Genomic DNA, 18,032 nt, shown 5'->3' on the forward strand with positions numbered 1-18,032 from the left:
CTTCTATATCTAACATGTGTGTCACTTCGTGTTCTGTTTGTGCTTGTTCTGTTGGCTGTCTTAAGATTTTGTTTTCCTCTGATTGTTTAATTGATGTGTGTTGTTCTTTGTTTGTTTGCTCTGGGATGTTCGAGTCCATTACTGTATTTTCTTCTTCTTCTGATTGCACATTATTTTGTTCCAATATTTGTTGTACTTTTTGTTTGATGTTTTCTAATTCTGACTGGGGTATCCTGTTATTTTTGATTATTACACGGATCTGATCAGCTAGTCGTTGTTCTGTTAAAAATTTTAATTCTGGGTATCTGATAATAAATGCTGTGTATACTTGTGATCTGTATCCAGTTGTGTTGGTTCCTAGGTTTGTTGCTTGGTAATAACAGTACATGAGGTGTCGATTAACTTCATCTGACCATCTCATCCTCTGTCTTTGTTTTCCTTCTAGGGTGGTTGCAGGAAGCATATCCTGCAAAACACCTCTATTTGGATTTAAATCATTTTCCAGTTGGCTAGCAGTGTTGTTATCATTGTGGGCGGGCATAGGGTTCAAATGTCGTCCCCGACCATGATGGCACTTGTCCGAGGCTTCTTTAGTTCTGTCCTGAACCAACTTATCACACTAAAAGGGGGGTTAGCCCTATTAGTGGTTTGTTCTTTTCGTCACCTTTTACGACTGGCAGAACATACCGGAGACCTATTCTTTTCCCGGGCCTCCATGGGTTTACTATTATTATTATTATTATTATTATTATTATTATTATTATTATTATTATTATTATTATTATTATTATTATTAGTGTTTTGTTCCAACAGTGTATTAATTTTGTAAATACTACCAGTTCCAGTTTACTGTAATGTATTCACATATCCTAACATACTTCTGAAAAATGGTCAGGGAAGTGAGTATCATATTCAAATGTTTTACTTTTTTATGTTATGCTTTCTGACAAGTTCCACACCTATCATAATCTTCTCATTTTTGCAGCTATAGATCAAAAACTGGATCTAATCTAACCTAATCCACTCTAATTTAAGAGATGAGCCTTATTGATATTTGTGCCAAATCTCTGCCAGCCAGCAGTGACTGGCCACAGCTGGGATTGAATAGGAACTAGTGCTCCACAGGTGAGCTCATTGGGCCACTTTGCAAGTAGGCTGCTTGAAACATCCAGGCATAAGTGCATCAAGCTTAGAAACCACTCAAGTATACATTGGCATCACTGAAAAGACAAGTCAAAGGGATTGATTCCTGCACATTTGGTCTATTCGTTTGGCATCCTATCCACTGAGCTACTGACTCATTAACATACTGCTAAACCCAGTGTCAACAGTCCCACAGGTATCTTGAATTTTTCTCCCTAGGACACTAATATGGGTAACATGGCCAATATTCATACTGCCTATAGCATGAGCTAAACTGATCTCTATCTGCCCAGATAGCCATGCATATTAAAGCACCATTTCCAGGATGGAGATGTGCACTGATCATAAATCTAATCCTCCTGGTGGACTAATGATGAGGGTCTCTGTTGCCAGACAGACTTGATGTGGTTTCTAGGTGGTTTCCCACATTCCACTATATGAGTACCAAGCTGGTCCGCAAGTCCTGCTTCAGTTACACAACTTTCAAACATTTAGAAAACTTTCCCTCAATTTCACATTAACAACACTATACACACACACCCAGTTGGGGTAACGGGATGGCTACAGGAAGGGTGTCAAGCCACTCCTTAAACGAAACATGCCGCCAAGTGGTCAGAGGTTCTTGACCACCCTGTGGCACAACATGCAGCAGAACACAAAGTTCTCAATTTCAATGGCAACCTCACAACCGAAGTCAACTGAATCCTTCCGTCCGACAGCTTCACCAAACTACGTAGATGGGACTTATCCTTATAATTCGTCCTCTGCTCCCATTGTCAGCCTGGCCTCGATCTCAGGTAACCTGCAGTTCCTGGACTTTCCACCCAACATCTTCACCTTCCTCCATCCTGTCATGCACTCCCAACTCACGTCCCACTGACACCTTCAGTGTGTGCCACTTCCGACTGGCCACTACAACTGTGCTATCCCATATACCTGACACCCCTCACTCCCACATTCCTAGCCACCAAACCAGCTACCACCAAACCAGCTACCTCCCTCCCAGCCATTAGCCATCCACTGCCAGTCCCTCTTTCTGCTCCCTCTCACTCTACCCATCCCACCCGCACTACCCTCGCCAAACCAGTCCACTTGCTGCAAAATAGCGTTAGCACTATTAGTCTAGCTGGCACCATGTTGGGGCAAGGACACATGTGTGTGCCTTTTACTCTAGCCCATCACAGGATAACTCCAAAAGCTAGCAAGTCTTTCTTCTTTTTGTATGTTTCTATTAAATCAATGCTTTTGGGTTTTGGTCAGTGGTCTCTAATCCTAAAGCCTATGACTAGTACTTTACATGCAATATTATCATTTCCACAAGAGTTTTTGGTTTTGAGGAATTTAATTATATTCTTAATTTCCTTGACAGATCATGGAGTAATGGTATAGACGTAAAGGACAGTCTTCAAGTGCCTGATCTGATGAAAGTTGGAGGAGGAAGAGTGAAATGGAAGTACTTTGTGCTAATGGCCAACTGGAAGCTGGGCGAAGGTCTGAGTGGACAGAAGGTGCAGACTGAGTAGCTGTGACTGCAATAACAATGGGTCCAATTGGAATCAATCTTCTCATACAAATACTTCGCTGCAACAATTTGTAGGGTTATGAAATAGAACTATCACATAGGCTCATTTGTAGGTAAAGTAGATAACAGACTTCGTTTCATTAGTGAGATATTTGAGAAATGCAATCAGCCTACAAGAGAGAGAGCTTACAAAAACTCGTGCAGCCCATTCTAGAATACTACCCATGACTGTGGGGCTTGCATCAAGTAAGACTAAAATGTGATACTGAACAAATACAGGGAAGGGCAGCACGAATTTTCAATAGTTTGTTTGAGCCGTGGGAGAGAGTCGTAGAGATGCTGGAGAAACTGAACTGGGAGAGACATTTAGATAGATATAAACTATCCTGTGAAAGCCTAATTGCAAAGTTTCGAGGACCAGCTTTTAAGTGAAGAATCTAGGCGTTCAATATGCAGTGCAACACTTCTTTTTCTCGGCCAATTGAGGTTGAAAAGAATCCGAAATTTGTTGTGGGATGTTGTGGAATATTCCCACTTCAGCCGCTATAGTTTTGCATCATAGGTGGTGGCGCTACGTGTAGCCTTCAAAATAGTGTGTGGAAGAGAGATGCGTTCCAAGCAAGAGGTTTCATCGAATTCCTTTTGGTGGGAAAAATCAGAGGATCGCACGTGTTCATAGGCACTTGCAGAATATTTACAGAGACCTGGCAGTAAACAAAAGCAAAGTGAGTCATTGGACGAGGTATCTATCAATATCTGATAGGTCACATAAACCAATCTGAGCTGTGTGCCAGCTGGCTGCACACAGCTGGAACTCTTGCACTGTTGGAATGTGCTAATGTGCTGACACTCCCGTTCAATGTGATTGACAGTCAAAGATACCTCACTGCACAAATGGATGTGTCTGTTGTGTTGGTATGGTCACGCACGATACGGTGGCCGATCCGCAGTGACCAGTTTTCGTCTAAAGTGCTGGACGAGTTCATTAGTTTTTTCAGTAGCCACCTTTCGGCCGGTCGACAATGACAGAATCGACGCGCACGCGCTGCAATCTTTCTCAAATGATTTTACAGAAACTATTTGGTAAAAAAAGTTCCTTTTTGTTATACTTGTAGCTTTATGTGTCAGGTTCATTACGATGTGTCCATCATTTCGTTAATTCTTATAGTTATTGTGATATTTGCGTGGAAGTAAGACATTGCGCGAAATTCGATAAAGTTTGCAATGAAAAATAGGGGTCGCTATGATTTTGCTTTAGGTACGTATTACATATGTTACTGCGTACAGAATTTAGCTAAAATATTGAACTTTTCTTTAGACTTGGGTGGAGGTCTGTCGCCAATATCGAGAAAATTGATCTTACGCAGCGCACTTATTTGCGATCACACTGCGCCAGCGATAAAGTCAGAGTGAAATATCCTCACACTTCATGAACAGTTTGAGAAATCAAAATGAGAATTTGGCAACTGATAGCACACCAAAGAGGAGAGTATTCTGCCGTATGGTTATTATCCAAAACTTCATTATCTGTCATGTATTCCAACAACTACAGACTTTCCGAAGAATGTTATTTTTAAGGGCCATCGATAGCTACTGAAATGAGAAATTCTATGGGTTTTGGAACTACATCAGTGGATTCATTACACATTTATTTTGTACCAAAAATGCCCTTTTTCATAAGATGCTGACCTAACTTTTCCTCAGTTCCTCACTCAACAAACTTAAACCACTGTATCAGAATTCTCTGCAGTTGCGCTTGTGCAGCAGGTGAGACTGTGTAAGGTCTGCTGAGTTTTGGAAAAGAAGAAAATTTTAAAACGACAAGAAATGTTTAGGTTTTACTCAAAATTCTCCACTTCTGTGGAAGTCACAAATGGTTAACAAACCAGGCAAAAATAAATCGGCGCGTTTTCGGCGAAATTATTCTTATATACTAAGTAAAGAAGAGGTGACAGATCACTCTGAATGGTCACCACGCAAATGTGGGCACAAAGGGCCCCCACTTAATATATACATAAAATGTGAGTGTAAGCTTTAGTTCAGAACGGCACTTCCCCTCCAGCACTCAGCATTTCCCCTACAGCACTTGGCCCACCACCACCACCACCACCACCACCACCCCACACATGGACTACCGCCTGTGTATCAACAGCCCACAATATTCTGCACATACTATGGTGCCGACACACTCGTCCATCAGTTAGGGTACTCAAAGACGTGTGCCCATTGGGTTCCTTGCCACCCAGCAGAAGACGGAAAAAAAAAAAAAAAAAATCAACGAAGGACCATCTGTGCAGAATTGCTTGCACATTATGTCATTGATTGTGACAATTTTTTGCCAAACACGGGTTTATCACTTCAAACTGGAAACAAAATGGCAATCCAGGAAGTGATGCCACACCATCTCTCCTCCAAGGAAAAAGTTCAAAGCTGCAACATCGGCCTGTAAAGTCATGGCGATGGTCTTGTGGGACTCTCAAGGAGTTCTTCCGTTTCACATCCTCTCTCACGGTGCAAAGATCAATTCTTAAGTGTTTACGCCGCCATCAGGAAACTGACGAAACACTTTCAATGTGTTCATCGCTACAAAAATGCAAACGAACTTTTCCTTCTTCATGATACTGCAATGCCTCAAGTTTGTGCACCTAAGTGCAGCTCACAAATCTTCAGTGGACTGGTCTTTCTCACCCACCCTACAGCCCAGACCTCACACTTTCGACTTCCATCTGGTCGGCCCAAAGAAGGATGCTCTCCACAGGAAGTAGTACGTGGATGATGGGTCGGTTATCGACGTAGCAAGGCGTCGGCTCCCATTTCGACTGTTGGAGTGGTACCGTGCAGGCATACAGGCCTTCCCAATAAGGTGGCGTAAGGCCATCGCATTTAATAGAGATTATAGTGAAAAGCAGAGTTTTATAGCCAAAATGGTGGGTAATAATACGGTGTACCGGGATCCTGAATAAAACACACTTGCTTTCAGAAAAAAAGGTGTTGCATTGCTTATAAGACACCCTTCGCACACCTGGTACAGGAAGAAGCCCTAATAAGTAGGAAGTTACCCCTGCCACGCAGTTTACAGTGATTTGCAAAGCAGAATGAAATTACAATGAAATGAACACCCTTCGCTGCTTACAGGCGTTGCTTACGTCAACGGGGACAGATGAAAATGTGTGCCCCGACCGGGACCCGAACCCGGGATCTCCTGCTTACATGGCAGACGCTCTATCCATCTGAGCCACCGAGGGGACAGAGGATAGCGCGACTGCAGGAATTTATCTCTGGCACGCCTCCCGCGAAACCCACATTCTCAACGTTTTGTCCCGCACTACATTCGTAATGCCCCCGCCCATTATACTCATTACTCGCGGAACGTTGCCGATTCCCGTAAGAGTTCGGGCGCTGTTTGTGCATTCGCACAGAAGAAGATGGTAAAGTGGCCGGTGAGCCTTACATATATATATACTAACATGGTACCTGTTCTTTCGGACATGTCCGAAAGAACAGATACCATCTTAGTATATATATATATATATATATTAGAGCAGAGATGTAGGTGCCGAGTGCGGTACCTGCTGCGGCAGCAGGCGGCCGTCGCGCGCTCGCAGGAAGTCCCGTAGCGTGCCCCCCGGCAGGTACTCCATGACAATGTGCAGCGCGTCCTCCTGCACCACGCTGTCCAGGTAGCGCACGACCAGCGGGTGCTGCACCATCGACAGCACACGCACCTCCGTGCAGCTCGCCTGCAAACACCAAATCCCACCGGCCTTATCACCAACACTGGGCCGGTCAGTGTGGCCGTGCGGTTCTAGGCGCGTCAATCTGGAGCCGCGTGACCGCTACGGTCGCAGGTTCGAATCCTGCCTCGGGCATGGATGTGTGTGATGTCCTTAGGTTACTTAGGTTTAAATAGTTCTAAGTTCTAGGGGACTGATGACCACAGATGTTGAGTCCCATAGTGCTCAGAGCCATTTGAACCATTTAAACCAACACTGGCTGCTAGCGGCAAACTGACAGCAACATTCCACCTCGTTCCAGTAAACACATTGGCGGTGAAAGTGCTGCCTGTAAGCGCAAACACGTCCCAATAGAAACTGGCAGACAGTTAATACTTGTGCTGTTTTCGCAAAACCGCTACCGCACTTTTAAATTTAAATGACTCAGTTAGAAATCAGTATAGAATAATACACATGTGGATAGTGAATTACTCAATACTGTATCAAACGCTTGCCTTCTCAAGATGTTGGCTGTTGTGTGTACTTTTCTGAAATTTGATAAAATCTTTAGATACAAAAACATGAGGTATTTGTTTCATTTTGAAAGTCCTTCCAGCAAATGTGCAGTTTAATAATGTGAGGAAAAATATGCAGGTACGACCGACTTGATGGCTTATGCAAGATAAATTTGCAATTTCTGTATAAATTGTAGACTTTTAATTAAAAAAGAGGGCAAACTGAACATGGCTGGCGGAAATGAGAAACAGATGAAAATGTGGGTGTGTGTTAACGTCCTTTAAAACTGAAAAATGTCAAACATAAAAGGAGGTAACAATTAAAAATAAACATGTTTTACACATGAAAAATGCGATATTCGGAAAAGAATGTAATGTTAATAATTGTAGGCAGAGATATTAAATAATTTGTCACATGAAAAATAATGTAAAATTGTCTATTATTAAGTCAACTGCAGCTGGTGTCTTAACAAAGAGGTAAAACGTATGAGTTGAGAGAAAACAATAAAATGTTTCGCAGCGGTGGTTGCGTGGTCTTCATCTTTGTCATTGTCTGTTCACCTAGTTTTGTTTGCGGTTTTAAAGCTGTTTCGAGTTCCTTGTGACATTTATAGTCAGGCGGATATCATCAAAAAATCAAGTGTATCAACACACAAATTTTTAATTTACGAAATATTAAAGAGTGAGGTAATTTTGAACATAAGTATTTTTCTTCCTAAATTGTTTCTGTTATAATGAGATGTACTTGTAACTACGCGTGTGTTGAAACTCTTTTCGCACTTTTGCGAAACAAAGCACCTATAGCGGCCGTCACAAAAAAACAAGCATCTCAAGGTCATCTGACCTCCCTACAGCTTTGCCAGTCAGCAATAATTTCACACGATTGCAAAATTTCGGAAAAAAATATTAGATGTCTCTGTTTGTAGCTTACAATATGATGGAGCACTTTGCAAAAAAATTCTTGCCGGCTTCTAGGAAAAGTAAAAACTAACGTTACAATAAATTTTGAAGAAAAATATTTTACTTCAACCCGTGGCAAAACAGAACCACTGACATATTTGGACTGAAAATAATATATGAACAGATCTCAAAGTTTATAGATGCCTGTAATACATCTTTTATCGTGAAATAAACTGTTCCAACATTAAAAGAAAAAAATACCGTAAGAAGTGTGAAACTGTTCCGCCTGTGTACCTAACGAAAAATTCCGCTGATCGAATTTGCGTTCTCGGCACCCTATAGAAACTTCCAGCCAGAAAGTTGTTAAGAAAACCATGAAATTAATTCTGGTAACATGCAAGACATCATTAGAGAATTGTGTCACGTACGAACGTATTTTATTTACGAGAAACGTCGTGCGTGGCAACGAGCGAGTACTTGTATACCGCCGTCAGGATTTTAGTTCCAAGGCTCGCCTTAATACGGTCCAGAATATTACCTGCCTCGCGAAAATTTTTAATTTGCTCCTCTTTCTGATCCTTCGACACTGCACTGATCTCCCAAATCGCCGATATACGCTATAAAAAGTAACTGTAGGTACTTTCAGGCCAATATTTCCACTGAAGTCGAGTAAAATATATTTTTGTATGTGGTTTTGTGAAAATCAAGGTTTTTCGAGGTACACTACAAGACTTCAGCACGCAATAAGTGAATTTTACACAAAATTTCGTTCTTGCTGCTACAATGTCTCTCCATTCCATTAAAATTTTTTGGCTGTCAGAACACCTGAATCAAAAACGAAGTGTGCGGAGAAGACAAGGAACGGAGTTCTCTGAACAAGAGTAATTAATTTTTTCACGGACATCACCCTGCACTTCTTTAGCCGACGGATACTCTTCTCTGTTGTAGTATCGAAGTACAGTTCTAAAAATTAAGGTTTTGTTACACTCGTCAGATTTTGTAAATTTCCGTTTTACTTTATATCCCTTTCTTGGAGAATCAAAACACGTGCACACGTCTAGAGATTCTGACGATGTTACTGCACTGTTAATACGAAATACAGCCGATTCGGAAATGCCGTAAGGTTTTGTGAACTTGCGCAAAATTTATATTATTGCCGGCTTCTTCACTGTTGGCCACAACAATAAAAAAAACTTGGGCACATTCCACGTGGCAATCTGAGATCGTTTCCGAATGTATCTTCGCCCTTTACGCACACCAGCTAGAGTAGCACAACACATAGGCCCTCACTCACTACCGCTACCATATTATCTTGCTGATTGTGATCATATTCTTCTCTTGAGCTCCTTGAAGGTATGAGCTATTATCTGTCGCACTCCGTACCACAATGAGTTCCTGTTTAGCATGTATAATAATTTGCCTCATGTCTTCAAAGTAGCCCATAAGCATTTTTAGAGATACGCATGCAGTAAATCATTTGTACTCTGCAACTATTCTATTCTTTGGATCATCTATGAACCATCCCACATTTTCTAAACCATTCAAATCCGTGAGTGATGCAGCGACACATGTTTTAAGGGTTAGCGTTATGCCAACATTATGTGTACTGTCGATCTCAGATCCATTTATTTCATAGCATATCTCTTGAAACAAGAACGCTAACACGTTACGTTTAAGCCTGGATCCCAGGGTAGTGTTGCCGTCTGTTTCCTCGAGTGATCCCTCCAAATATATGGAATTCTTACAGGAAAGCCTCAGCGGGTCTTGGTGCTGGATGACAATCCCAATTTTATCATTCTTTAAGGTTTTAGGGCGCAAAACAGCTATGGTCATAAGCGCCCATTCTGTGGCTTAGAAAAGGGTGAAAATAGGAATTTAAATCAGCAGCAATTGGAGCACAACTCAAGAAGGGGGAAACTAAAAATGAAAGAAAATCTTAGACAAGTGCTATTGAAGGTGGGTTGTTTTCCCCGAAAACATCTTCGAATGACTGATATCTCACTAACAATTACAAACACAAGGACACGTCATCTGCTAAAAGGGAAGATATATCAGGCAATAGCTGTAAACGGCTTCATAGCGGATTAAAATAGGGCACTGAAGTAAAAGTTGTCTCATCATTCACGAATGAGAGCAGTGGGGACAAAGCGGGCAGAGGATCGCCACTTAAAAGATGTTGATGGCTAAAAGGACAGTGCCCAATCAGGAGTCTAGTTAAAATTATCTCCACCAGACAATGAGGCCGTGAGGAATATGTCCAAGCACAGGGAAAAGGTTTTATGTACGGTAATTTATTCTTCTGAAGTGTCGACCAATGCGTGTGACAAAAGAGCATCACGACGACATAAAACGCTCTGGAGATCAACAAAGGGAACCATGTGAACAGCGGGCAGAGGAAGAGAGACAGCAGCCTTTGCTGCTATATTGGCTGCCTCGTTTCCGTGTATACTAATATATGCCCTGGAATCCAGAGGAATGCCACAGAGATGCCCCCCCCCCCCCAAGTGGAGCATGTGGAGGCAGTCCTGAATCCAGTGGACCAGAGGGTGGACGGGATAATGACCTTGGAGGTTGAGAAGAGAGCTGAGCGAATCCGAGCATATAATGTACTATATCCGCTGACAGCTACAGATATATTAGACAGTCTGGAGAACAGCGTAAAGTTCCGCTCCACGGTAAAAACCAAACACTAGTCGGGAAGCCGAAATCTAATATAAGAGTCGTCAATAATATAGACATTAAAGATGTTCTTCGAGCCATCAGTGTAAATAAATCCTCCATTTGTGTGCATAGAGCAGCCCGACGATAAACGATAGAGGGGGGCGGGGGGGGGGGGGGGGACTGTCCTCAAAGGTCACAGAGAAGATTGGTTGGGGGGGGGGGGGGCGAAGCCAAGGTGGTGTCATACCCCCATTTGTCAAGAAATTGGAAGGAAAGTGAGTGTAGCAGTTGACGGAAGTGGACTCCCAGTGGTGTTAGAGAGGAAGAGCTGCCTGATACCCTAAATCCAAGGAGACGGGGAGAAAAAAAAAAAGGCATGGGTCAAATGACCAGGCAAGGACGACAGATGACTAGCGTAATGACTCAGATCGACAGGTCGTCGATTGGACAATGGAGGTTCAGCCATCCCAGCGTAAAGGCTCTTCAGGGGTTTAGGATAAAATGTTCCAGACGCTAAATGCAATCCACAGTGGTGGACAGAATCTAGACACTAAAGAATAGACGACCGTGCAGAAAAGCAAAATATGCTTCCATAGTCCAATTTCGAGCACACTAAGGCACGATATAGGCAGAGGAGCACCACCCAGTCCGCTCCCCAAAAGGTACCACTCAGAACACGAAGGGTGTTGAGGGATTGCTGACATCGAGCCAAAACATATGAAACGCGGAAAAGCCAGCACAGTTTTCTGTCAAACTTAAGTCCCAAGAATTTGGCAACGTCCATGAACGTAAAGTCAACAGGGCCTAGATGTAGGGAAGGCAGATAAAACTCCATACGACGCCAAAAATTTACATGGATGGTCTTACTGGGAGAAAATCTGAAGCCAGTTTCGATTCTCCATAAGTGGAGGCGATCGAGGCATCCTTGAAGGCATCGTTCAAGAAGGCTTGTCCATTGAGAGCTGTAGAAGATTGTAAAATCGTCGACAAATGGGGAGCCCAAAACATCGGGAAGGAGACAATCCATAAATGTATTTAATGCAAGAGCAAACAGTACCACAGTACCACACTTAGCACAGAGCCTTTGGGCACTCCCGTTTTCTTGGGAGAAAGTACGGGATAGAGTAGTGTTCAAATGCACCTTAAATGTGCGCTCTGTCATAAATTCAAGGATGAAAAGGGTAGCCGACCGCGAAAACCCCAGGAGAACAGTATGCGGGGGATGACTGTCCTGCAACAGGAATCGTATGCCCTCTCCAGATCAAAAAATATAGCTACCATTTGGAGTTTCCTGAGAAAATTGTTCACGAAAGAAGTGGAGAGAACAACAAGATGGCCAACTGCGGAACGATGCTTTCGAAAAGTTGTTAAAAAGTTTTGAGACTCCAGCCACCAGCCTAAACGGCAGTTTACGATATGCTCCAAAAACCTTACAAACACTAATCATGAGTGAGAATCGGTGATAGCCGGAGTGGAGATGTTTGTCCTTTCCCGGTTTCCAAACAGGAATGACCATAGCTTCCTGCCATCTTCTGGGAGTGGTACTGTAGACCCAAAGTCGATTATGAAGGTGAAGCAGGTAGCACAGACTAGGGTATGAGAGATCCAGCAACATTTGGACATGGATGCCATCTAGTCCCAGTGCAGAAGAGCGAGGAGGAGAGTGCATGTCTGGGTTCCCACATAGAAAAAACGGCATTCTAGCTTTCGCCATTTTGAGAAGAAAAATCAAGAGGTCGCTCTTCCACTACCCGTTTCTTCAGGAGAAAGGCTGTTGGGTAATTAAAAGAGCTCTAAATCTTAGCAAAGTATCGACCCAATGAGTTAGAGATTTCGACTGGGTCAACTAAGGTACCCTGCACATGAGGGGAAAAACTGGATGTGCCGGATATTCGTCGAATTCGTTTCCAAACAACTGATGAGGGAGTAAAGATATTGAAGTAGCTGGTGAAGAAATCCTACCTTTTCTTGCTGTTACATCGCCATCGCACACGTAACTGCTTATAGCAGACACAGTTGGCCAACGTAGGATGATGGAAAACGCGAAGAGCACGTCTCCCCTCGTGTATTGCGTTACGGGATACTTTGTTCCACTAATTCACTAAAGACGCTGGGGCAGAGGGAAGGTATGAGGTTTTGAACGTTCCTGGGCTGCAAGAATAGCTTCCATAACGTGAGTGATCTGATCGTCAGTCCTAGGAAATTGACTGTCATTAAATGTTGCTAGGAAGGAGAACAGAGTACAATCGGCTTGGGCACATAGATGACAGTTGTGGCTGTAATCGAAGGACTCATGGAAAATGGTCACTCGAGTGTCTATCAGCAAGAGCGAACCATTCAAAGCGCCGAGCTAGCCAAACACTACCGACCGAAATGTCTAAATGAGAGTAAGTTAACGTGGAGGTAGACAAAAATTATGTTCTCAACTGTTGAAGCAAACAAGATCCGCTAAGTGGAAGAGGTCAATCAATAAGGAGCCTCTCGGACAAGGAAGCGGAGATACCGAAAGCAGGTGGTGGGCGTTGAAGTCTACCACCAGCAAATAGGGGGGTGGGAACTGACCGAGGAGATGGAGATCGACTCTTGCCATTGGTATGGATGATGGTGTGGATGATGGAATGTATATGGTTCAAAGAGGGAAGGTGAATCCAGAAAGGGAAAGATTTACAGCGACAGCTTGGTAGGAACTCTGTAAGGCGGTTGGGTGATAATGGATAGTATCGTGGAGAAGAATCATAATTCCCCATGTGCCGGAATACCAGGAACACAGGGGAGATCAAACCAGACTGATTGGAAATGAGGGAAGATCATGGGGACGTAGCTTTGTTTCCTGAAGACAGAAAATGACCCGGGAGTAGGATCGTAAGAGGATTGACAGTTCATCCTGATTGGAGCGAATTCTGCAGATATTCCAATTTAGACTTTACATAGGATGGACGAAAAAAGGAAAAATCTCACCATGATTGCCGTCAACTTAGCAACCGCTGAGAGCCGGTGGCCGATGGCGTGGAATGGCATTCAGCCAGAGGCAGAAGATTCTGATCCATGGGTTGTTCGGGGGCAGCTGCTGCCGTCAGTGATCGGCTGGTTGACCAGCCACCAGTGGTGCATCTTGGCGACACGGAAGACAGCTGAAGGCAGCTACCACTGGGTGGCGCTGTAGAAGAGACACGCCATGGTGGAGGAGGAGAGGAACTGTTTCTTATGAGCCTTTTTGGAAGCAGGATGTTGAGATGAAGGAGGAGTTGATGGTTGTGAGGTCTGGGCATGTAAAAAATTTTCACCAGTAGGCTATTTTTTGGGAGTTGTGGCGTCCGATTTTCGGGCCTGTGATTTAGCAGAAGCCGATGAAGATTGAGTCTTAGAGTGAGCGGGTGATAGTGGGGAGATGGAACGAGCGATCTTCGGGTTGACTATCTGATGACTGTGGCACTAAAGGTGAGATCGCAAGTCTGCATGGCTCCCTCCATAGTACGTCGAGGAGAGGCGAGGACAGTGCTATATTTGCGCACTGGGAAGACAATGGGTTTTCTACTAGGGAATAACTTACGAGCAGCAAAGGTAGACACCTTTTTCTTCACTCAGATTTCCTGAATAATTCGTTCATCTTTAAAAATAGGGCAATCTCTGGAGGAAGCAGAGTGGTCGTCCATGCAGTTGATGCAACGAGGGGCGTCCCTGGCACAAGATTTTTCTCACTTTTTGTGGCTTTTGTATGCGAAAGATCCAATTTGAAAAAATAATTTAATCAAGTAGGATTCGGACATTCCTTATTTAACGGATTGGTTTATTAAATTTAATGAAGTTAACTTGCAGTAACAATGTGACAGTTTAAATCTGACGAAAACGAAGGCCATCGTAAAAGCTTTTCCTGTCAGAATTAAACTAATGAAGCACAACATTGGATGGCACGAATTTTCCCCAGTTTCCCCAGTTTGTTAGAGACAGACTTCTTAGACGACTTCGTTTCACTCTACATCCATCATTTAAATGTCTTTCACATTGAGTTTTGACTAGCTTTGAGGATGGTTTTGCTCAATTCTTACTGTGGTATTGAAGAAACCGATGTACTGGAAGGCAATCCTGTATCTCGCCTAACAAAAGTGTTATTGATAATGATGTTTCCTTGGCGCTCTCAAGCATAATTAGGACCTCACCACCCCATCTCGTCCGGCTGTGTCCTGACGACTGTAGGAGTCTGGGACTGTATCCCTGTAGTATTATAAGAAGAAATTATCGGAATAAGCGCTAACGAGTAACGTAAGGTAGAAAGGGATACAAGCGATTCTACCTTCAGATAGAGGTACCTGTTACTTATACTGTATTATGGACTATTGCGAGAAAGTTTTTGATAGCTTTATTTTTAATACTCTTGGAAAGGGCTCTCAGAACCGTTGCCAGTCTTCTTAAAAAATTTGGAAATCACTGAACGAAGAGGTTTAACGTTCATCTAACTAAAGCTGAAGCCAAACAAAAAATTTGCTCCCACTAAAAGCATTTATGTATTTTATTAAATTCGCATTTTGTGTCGTTTAAATAAACAGTAAGTTTTCTACTCGACACTTTTATAGTTAAACCTACAGAAGTCAGTGGCACTGTATCAGCTATCAAAAACACATTTGAAATTGATGAATTTGTAGAAATTCAGTGTATGAAAGGCAGAGGGTTTACGCAGAACAAAACAATTGGCATGTAGTCTACGAGGCAAGAAAAGCTTGGGACCCTTTAGTCTATACTCTAGCAAAGAAAGCATGTACCTTGCAACGAGAAGTGTGCGAAATTTGCGTCGCAGGGAGCCTTACCGCCAGTTCGCTGTCAGTCATCTGCGAGATGGATACACGCTTCACGACTACCTGCTGGCCATCCGAACGCCTCTCGCAGAGATGCACTGCTCTAAAACAATAAAATGGGACGTAACAGAGAGTCTTGCAGTCATGCAGATATCCAAATTACTTTAATGTATATTGCGCTGTCAACTTCAGTGTTAAGGTTTCACTAACCTAGAGGGTGGTTACAATTACACTTCTGCTGCTTGAGGCAGTGTAGACGGAAAACTGATTGCTGTGTGGGTACCCAACTTCATAGCTATGATAGTGTCACGACTTGCCGTTACGCGATGGTATTGGTACGGCGACGAAGGACTGAAAGAAGCATCAGTGTGCATTACAGTTGCAGTCAGTCAACTTGGGTCTGGACAAGGGGAACAGGACTTTACTCGTAAACTTTTTCTTATCAAAAACACTGTACTTTGCAATATTTGTGGTTTACTTATTCTAGGATTGAAGACAACTGTGTAAGTAGAAATGACATGTTTAATGTCACAATGTTAGCACAAAAATGCACGCCTTTACACAGTTTTCAATGTGACAACAAAAAACAGTTGTCAGGATAACTCATCTCGTCAACATCAAAAAGTGAAATAATCCTAAACACAATAATATTAAATATTAACCCTCAGAAGGTTAAATTATCCTAAGCACGACAATATTAAAGTTTAACTAGAAGTTTCTTTACACAATTGTTCCTACACTTATGATGGTCAGTACTACAAAAATCGTCCGATTCTGGCTCAAAGTTCGGCACTATTTTTAGGATGACAAGTCTACGGTGGATAGTTAGCTATGTGACAAATTGAGCAAAACATTACCCAAGGTCACTCGAGTTTACAGTGGACGCAAGCTGGTGAACCAACAAATTTACGCCTCTGCACACGTTATTTACCTTAAAGCCGTCGGCACACGGACCGTGCATCCGAGCGTTGAGCGTGCCGAGTTTCTGACGCCACAGCATGGAATAGCACGCTCGGGAGTCTTTCCGAACGTGCAGAGCAATATCTGGCATGTCAGATATTCTCAGCGTAATTACAATAAAGGAAAAAAAAAAACTACTTTCTTTGCCCGCCATTTTTTGTATTTTCTGTGTCACCTATCTCATATTATTGTACCCCATACGGCTGAAGAGCGGCGTATTAAGCTGCTGCCAGCCCGCCTTGTATGAGGTGCTGAAAATTACAATAAAGGAAAAAAAAAAAAAAATTCTCAGCGTGCGTCTGAACGTTGACCAATGACATGGCACAACGCCACCTACGTCACACGCACGCCGTCTCCCTTCAGTATAGAGTTGTGACGCGCCATATTGGCATTCATTTCAAGCCTATACGTATATATGCCTTTCCGAGCACCAGCAAATTGAGAATCACTGCAAAACTCATTGTTAACTGTGTGATTCGTTCCAACAAATAATGAGAAACATCATATTCGCGGAAAAATAATTATTGTAACTTGCGTATAATGAGAGTAGGCTATTTGAAGGCAGCGACACACTGAAGATCCACCCAAAACGCATTGTTCTTGGTACAATGTGTTATAATTAAATTTCAGTTAGTAAAATATCTACGATTATAAAGTTTTTAGTAAGAGGTAAGGTACTATTATTACACACAGTAGATGTGATGTTGGTATAGTGTAATGAATAGCATCATTGTATACTAATGAGGTTTTTTCGTTGTGGCGGTGGTTCGCGTCGTGACACGACAAATTTTTTTTCCTAACATTCGCGTTTTTATTAGGTTCTGATACTTTATTATTAGTTTAATATAAGTATAGGCTGTAATGTTTGATTTTATGTAAATACAAGTTCACCTTTTTTTGAGGGGTGACTTTGTTCGATTGGCTTAATCTAAAGGACAGCTGACGCTACTTGTATAAAGGTATTTTTTCTCCTTTTTCTTTTACGCTTCGTAATTGACATGTTGCAAAGATTCTGCTACTGGGTACGAACAGTGATCAAGTAAGACTGACCTTGGGGTTTTACTAAAATGTGGGAATGATGAAATAATGTTTATCTTATGTGGAAAGTATTCCAATTTTGTAACGCACTGCTTGTAATGGAACTTTTATAAGCCTCTGTCCTTATTGATTGGAGATGGTACTTTCCTTTTCGTGGACGATGGGGGAAATGTGCATTTTAATAAAGCTAACGTGGGAATTTTACGCGCCCGTTGAGTAAACAGTGTGATTAACGAACTAGAAACATCCCTCAACTGTCGCTTGAGTGCGTTGCGATCGCGTATACCACGTTGGGGTCCACGTACCGTATGCACAAGTCGCATCATTCCTGAGCGTTGAGCAGCACGTTGAACTGGGCACGCTCAACGTTAACGTTCGGCAGCACGGTCCGTGTGCCGACGGCTTAAGCTGCGATGAGCTGTCATCTGCTAGGTCGCTCTCTCTTCCGCTGAAATTCCTGTAAAACTAATTCACCTTTGCTGAAGTTCCAGCAGAAACTTTCCCTATGTTTCTCGTTAGGCGAGAGAACATGTACTCATCCTTAGTCTTAGAATGTGGCGATATACACGTACATGGTTGGAGCAGCGTGCATATAATAATGCCTCTCAGTTCTCACAAGAACAATTAACTAACTGGCAGTTTGTTTCTCCATTGTTGGAGCTAAACGATGCTACAACTAATATCAGCCGCTGTGAACGCAGTGTTCACACAAATTACTCCTCTGCATCATACAGAGCGTTATTTGCTCCGTTCTGCACTTGACGCCAGTTCAGAGAAGAGTCCACGAAAA

The 18,032-nt window shown here is 42.7% G+C and overlaps 1 protein-coding gene across 2 annotated transcripts in view; it reads right to left on the minus strand.

The window, feature by feature from the left end:
- Positions 1–18,032, minus strand: part of LOC126472759 (serine/threonine-protein kinase Nek8-like) — a 184,751-nt gene that overhangs the window by 65,008 nt on the left and 101,711 nt on the right. The window contains exons 1-3 of one of the 2 annotated variants that reach the window (XM_050099958.1): positions 15,455–15,539; positions 15,257–15,347; positions 6,235–6,405 (exon numbers count right to left, since the gene is read on the minus strand). In XM_050099958.1, the coding sequence (XP_049955915.1) occupies positions 6,235–6,405; positions 15,257–15,277 (192 nt within the window). In that variant the 5' untranslated portion in view covers positions 15,278–15,347; positions 15,455–15,539. Of the gene's footprint in view, positions 1–6,234; positions 6,406–15,256; positions 15,348–15,454; positions 15,540–18,032 lie in introns of those variants that run through there. The other variant, XM_050099957.1, reaches the window with a different exon arrangement.

The sequence above is a fragment of the Schistocerca serialis genome, chromosome 1 (assembly GCF_023864345.2).
Source record: "Schistocerca serialis cubense isolate TAMUIC-IGC-003099 chromosome 1, iqSchSeri2.2, whole genome shotgun sequence".
Taxonomy (NCBI): domain Eukaryota; kingdom Metazoa; phylum Arthropoda; class Insecta; order Orthoptera; family Acrididae; genus Schistocerca; species Schistocerca serialis.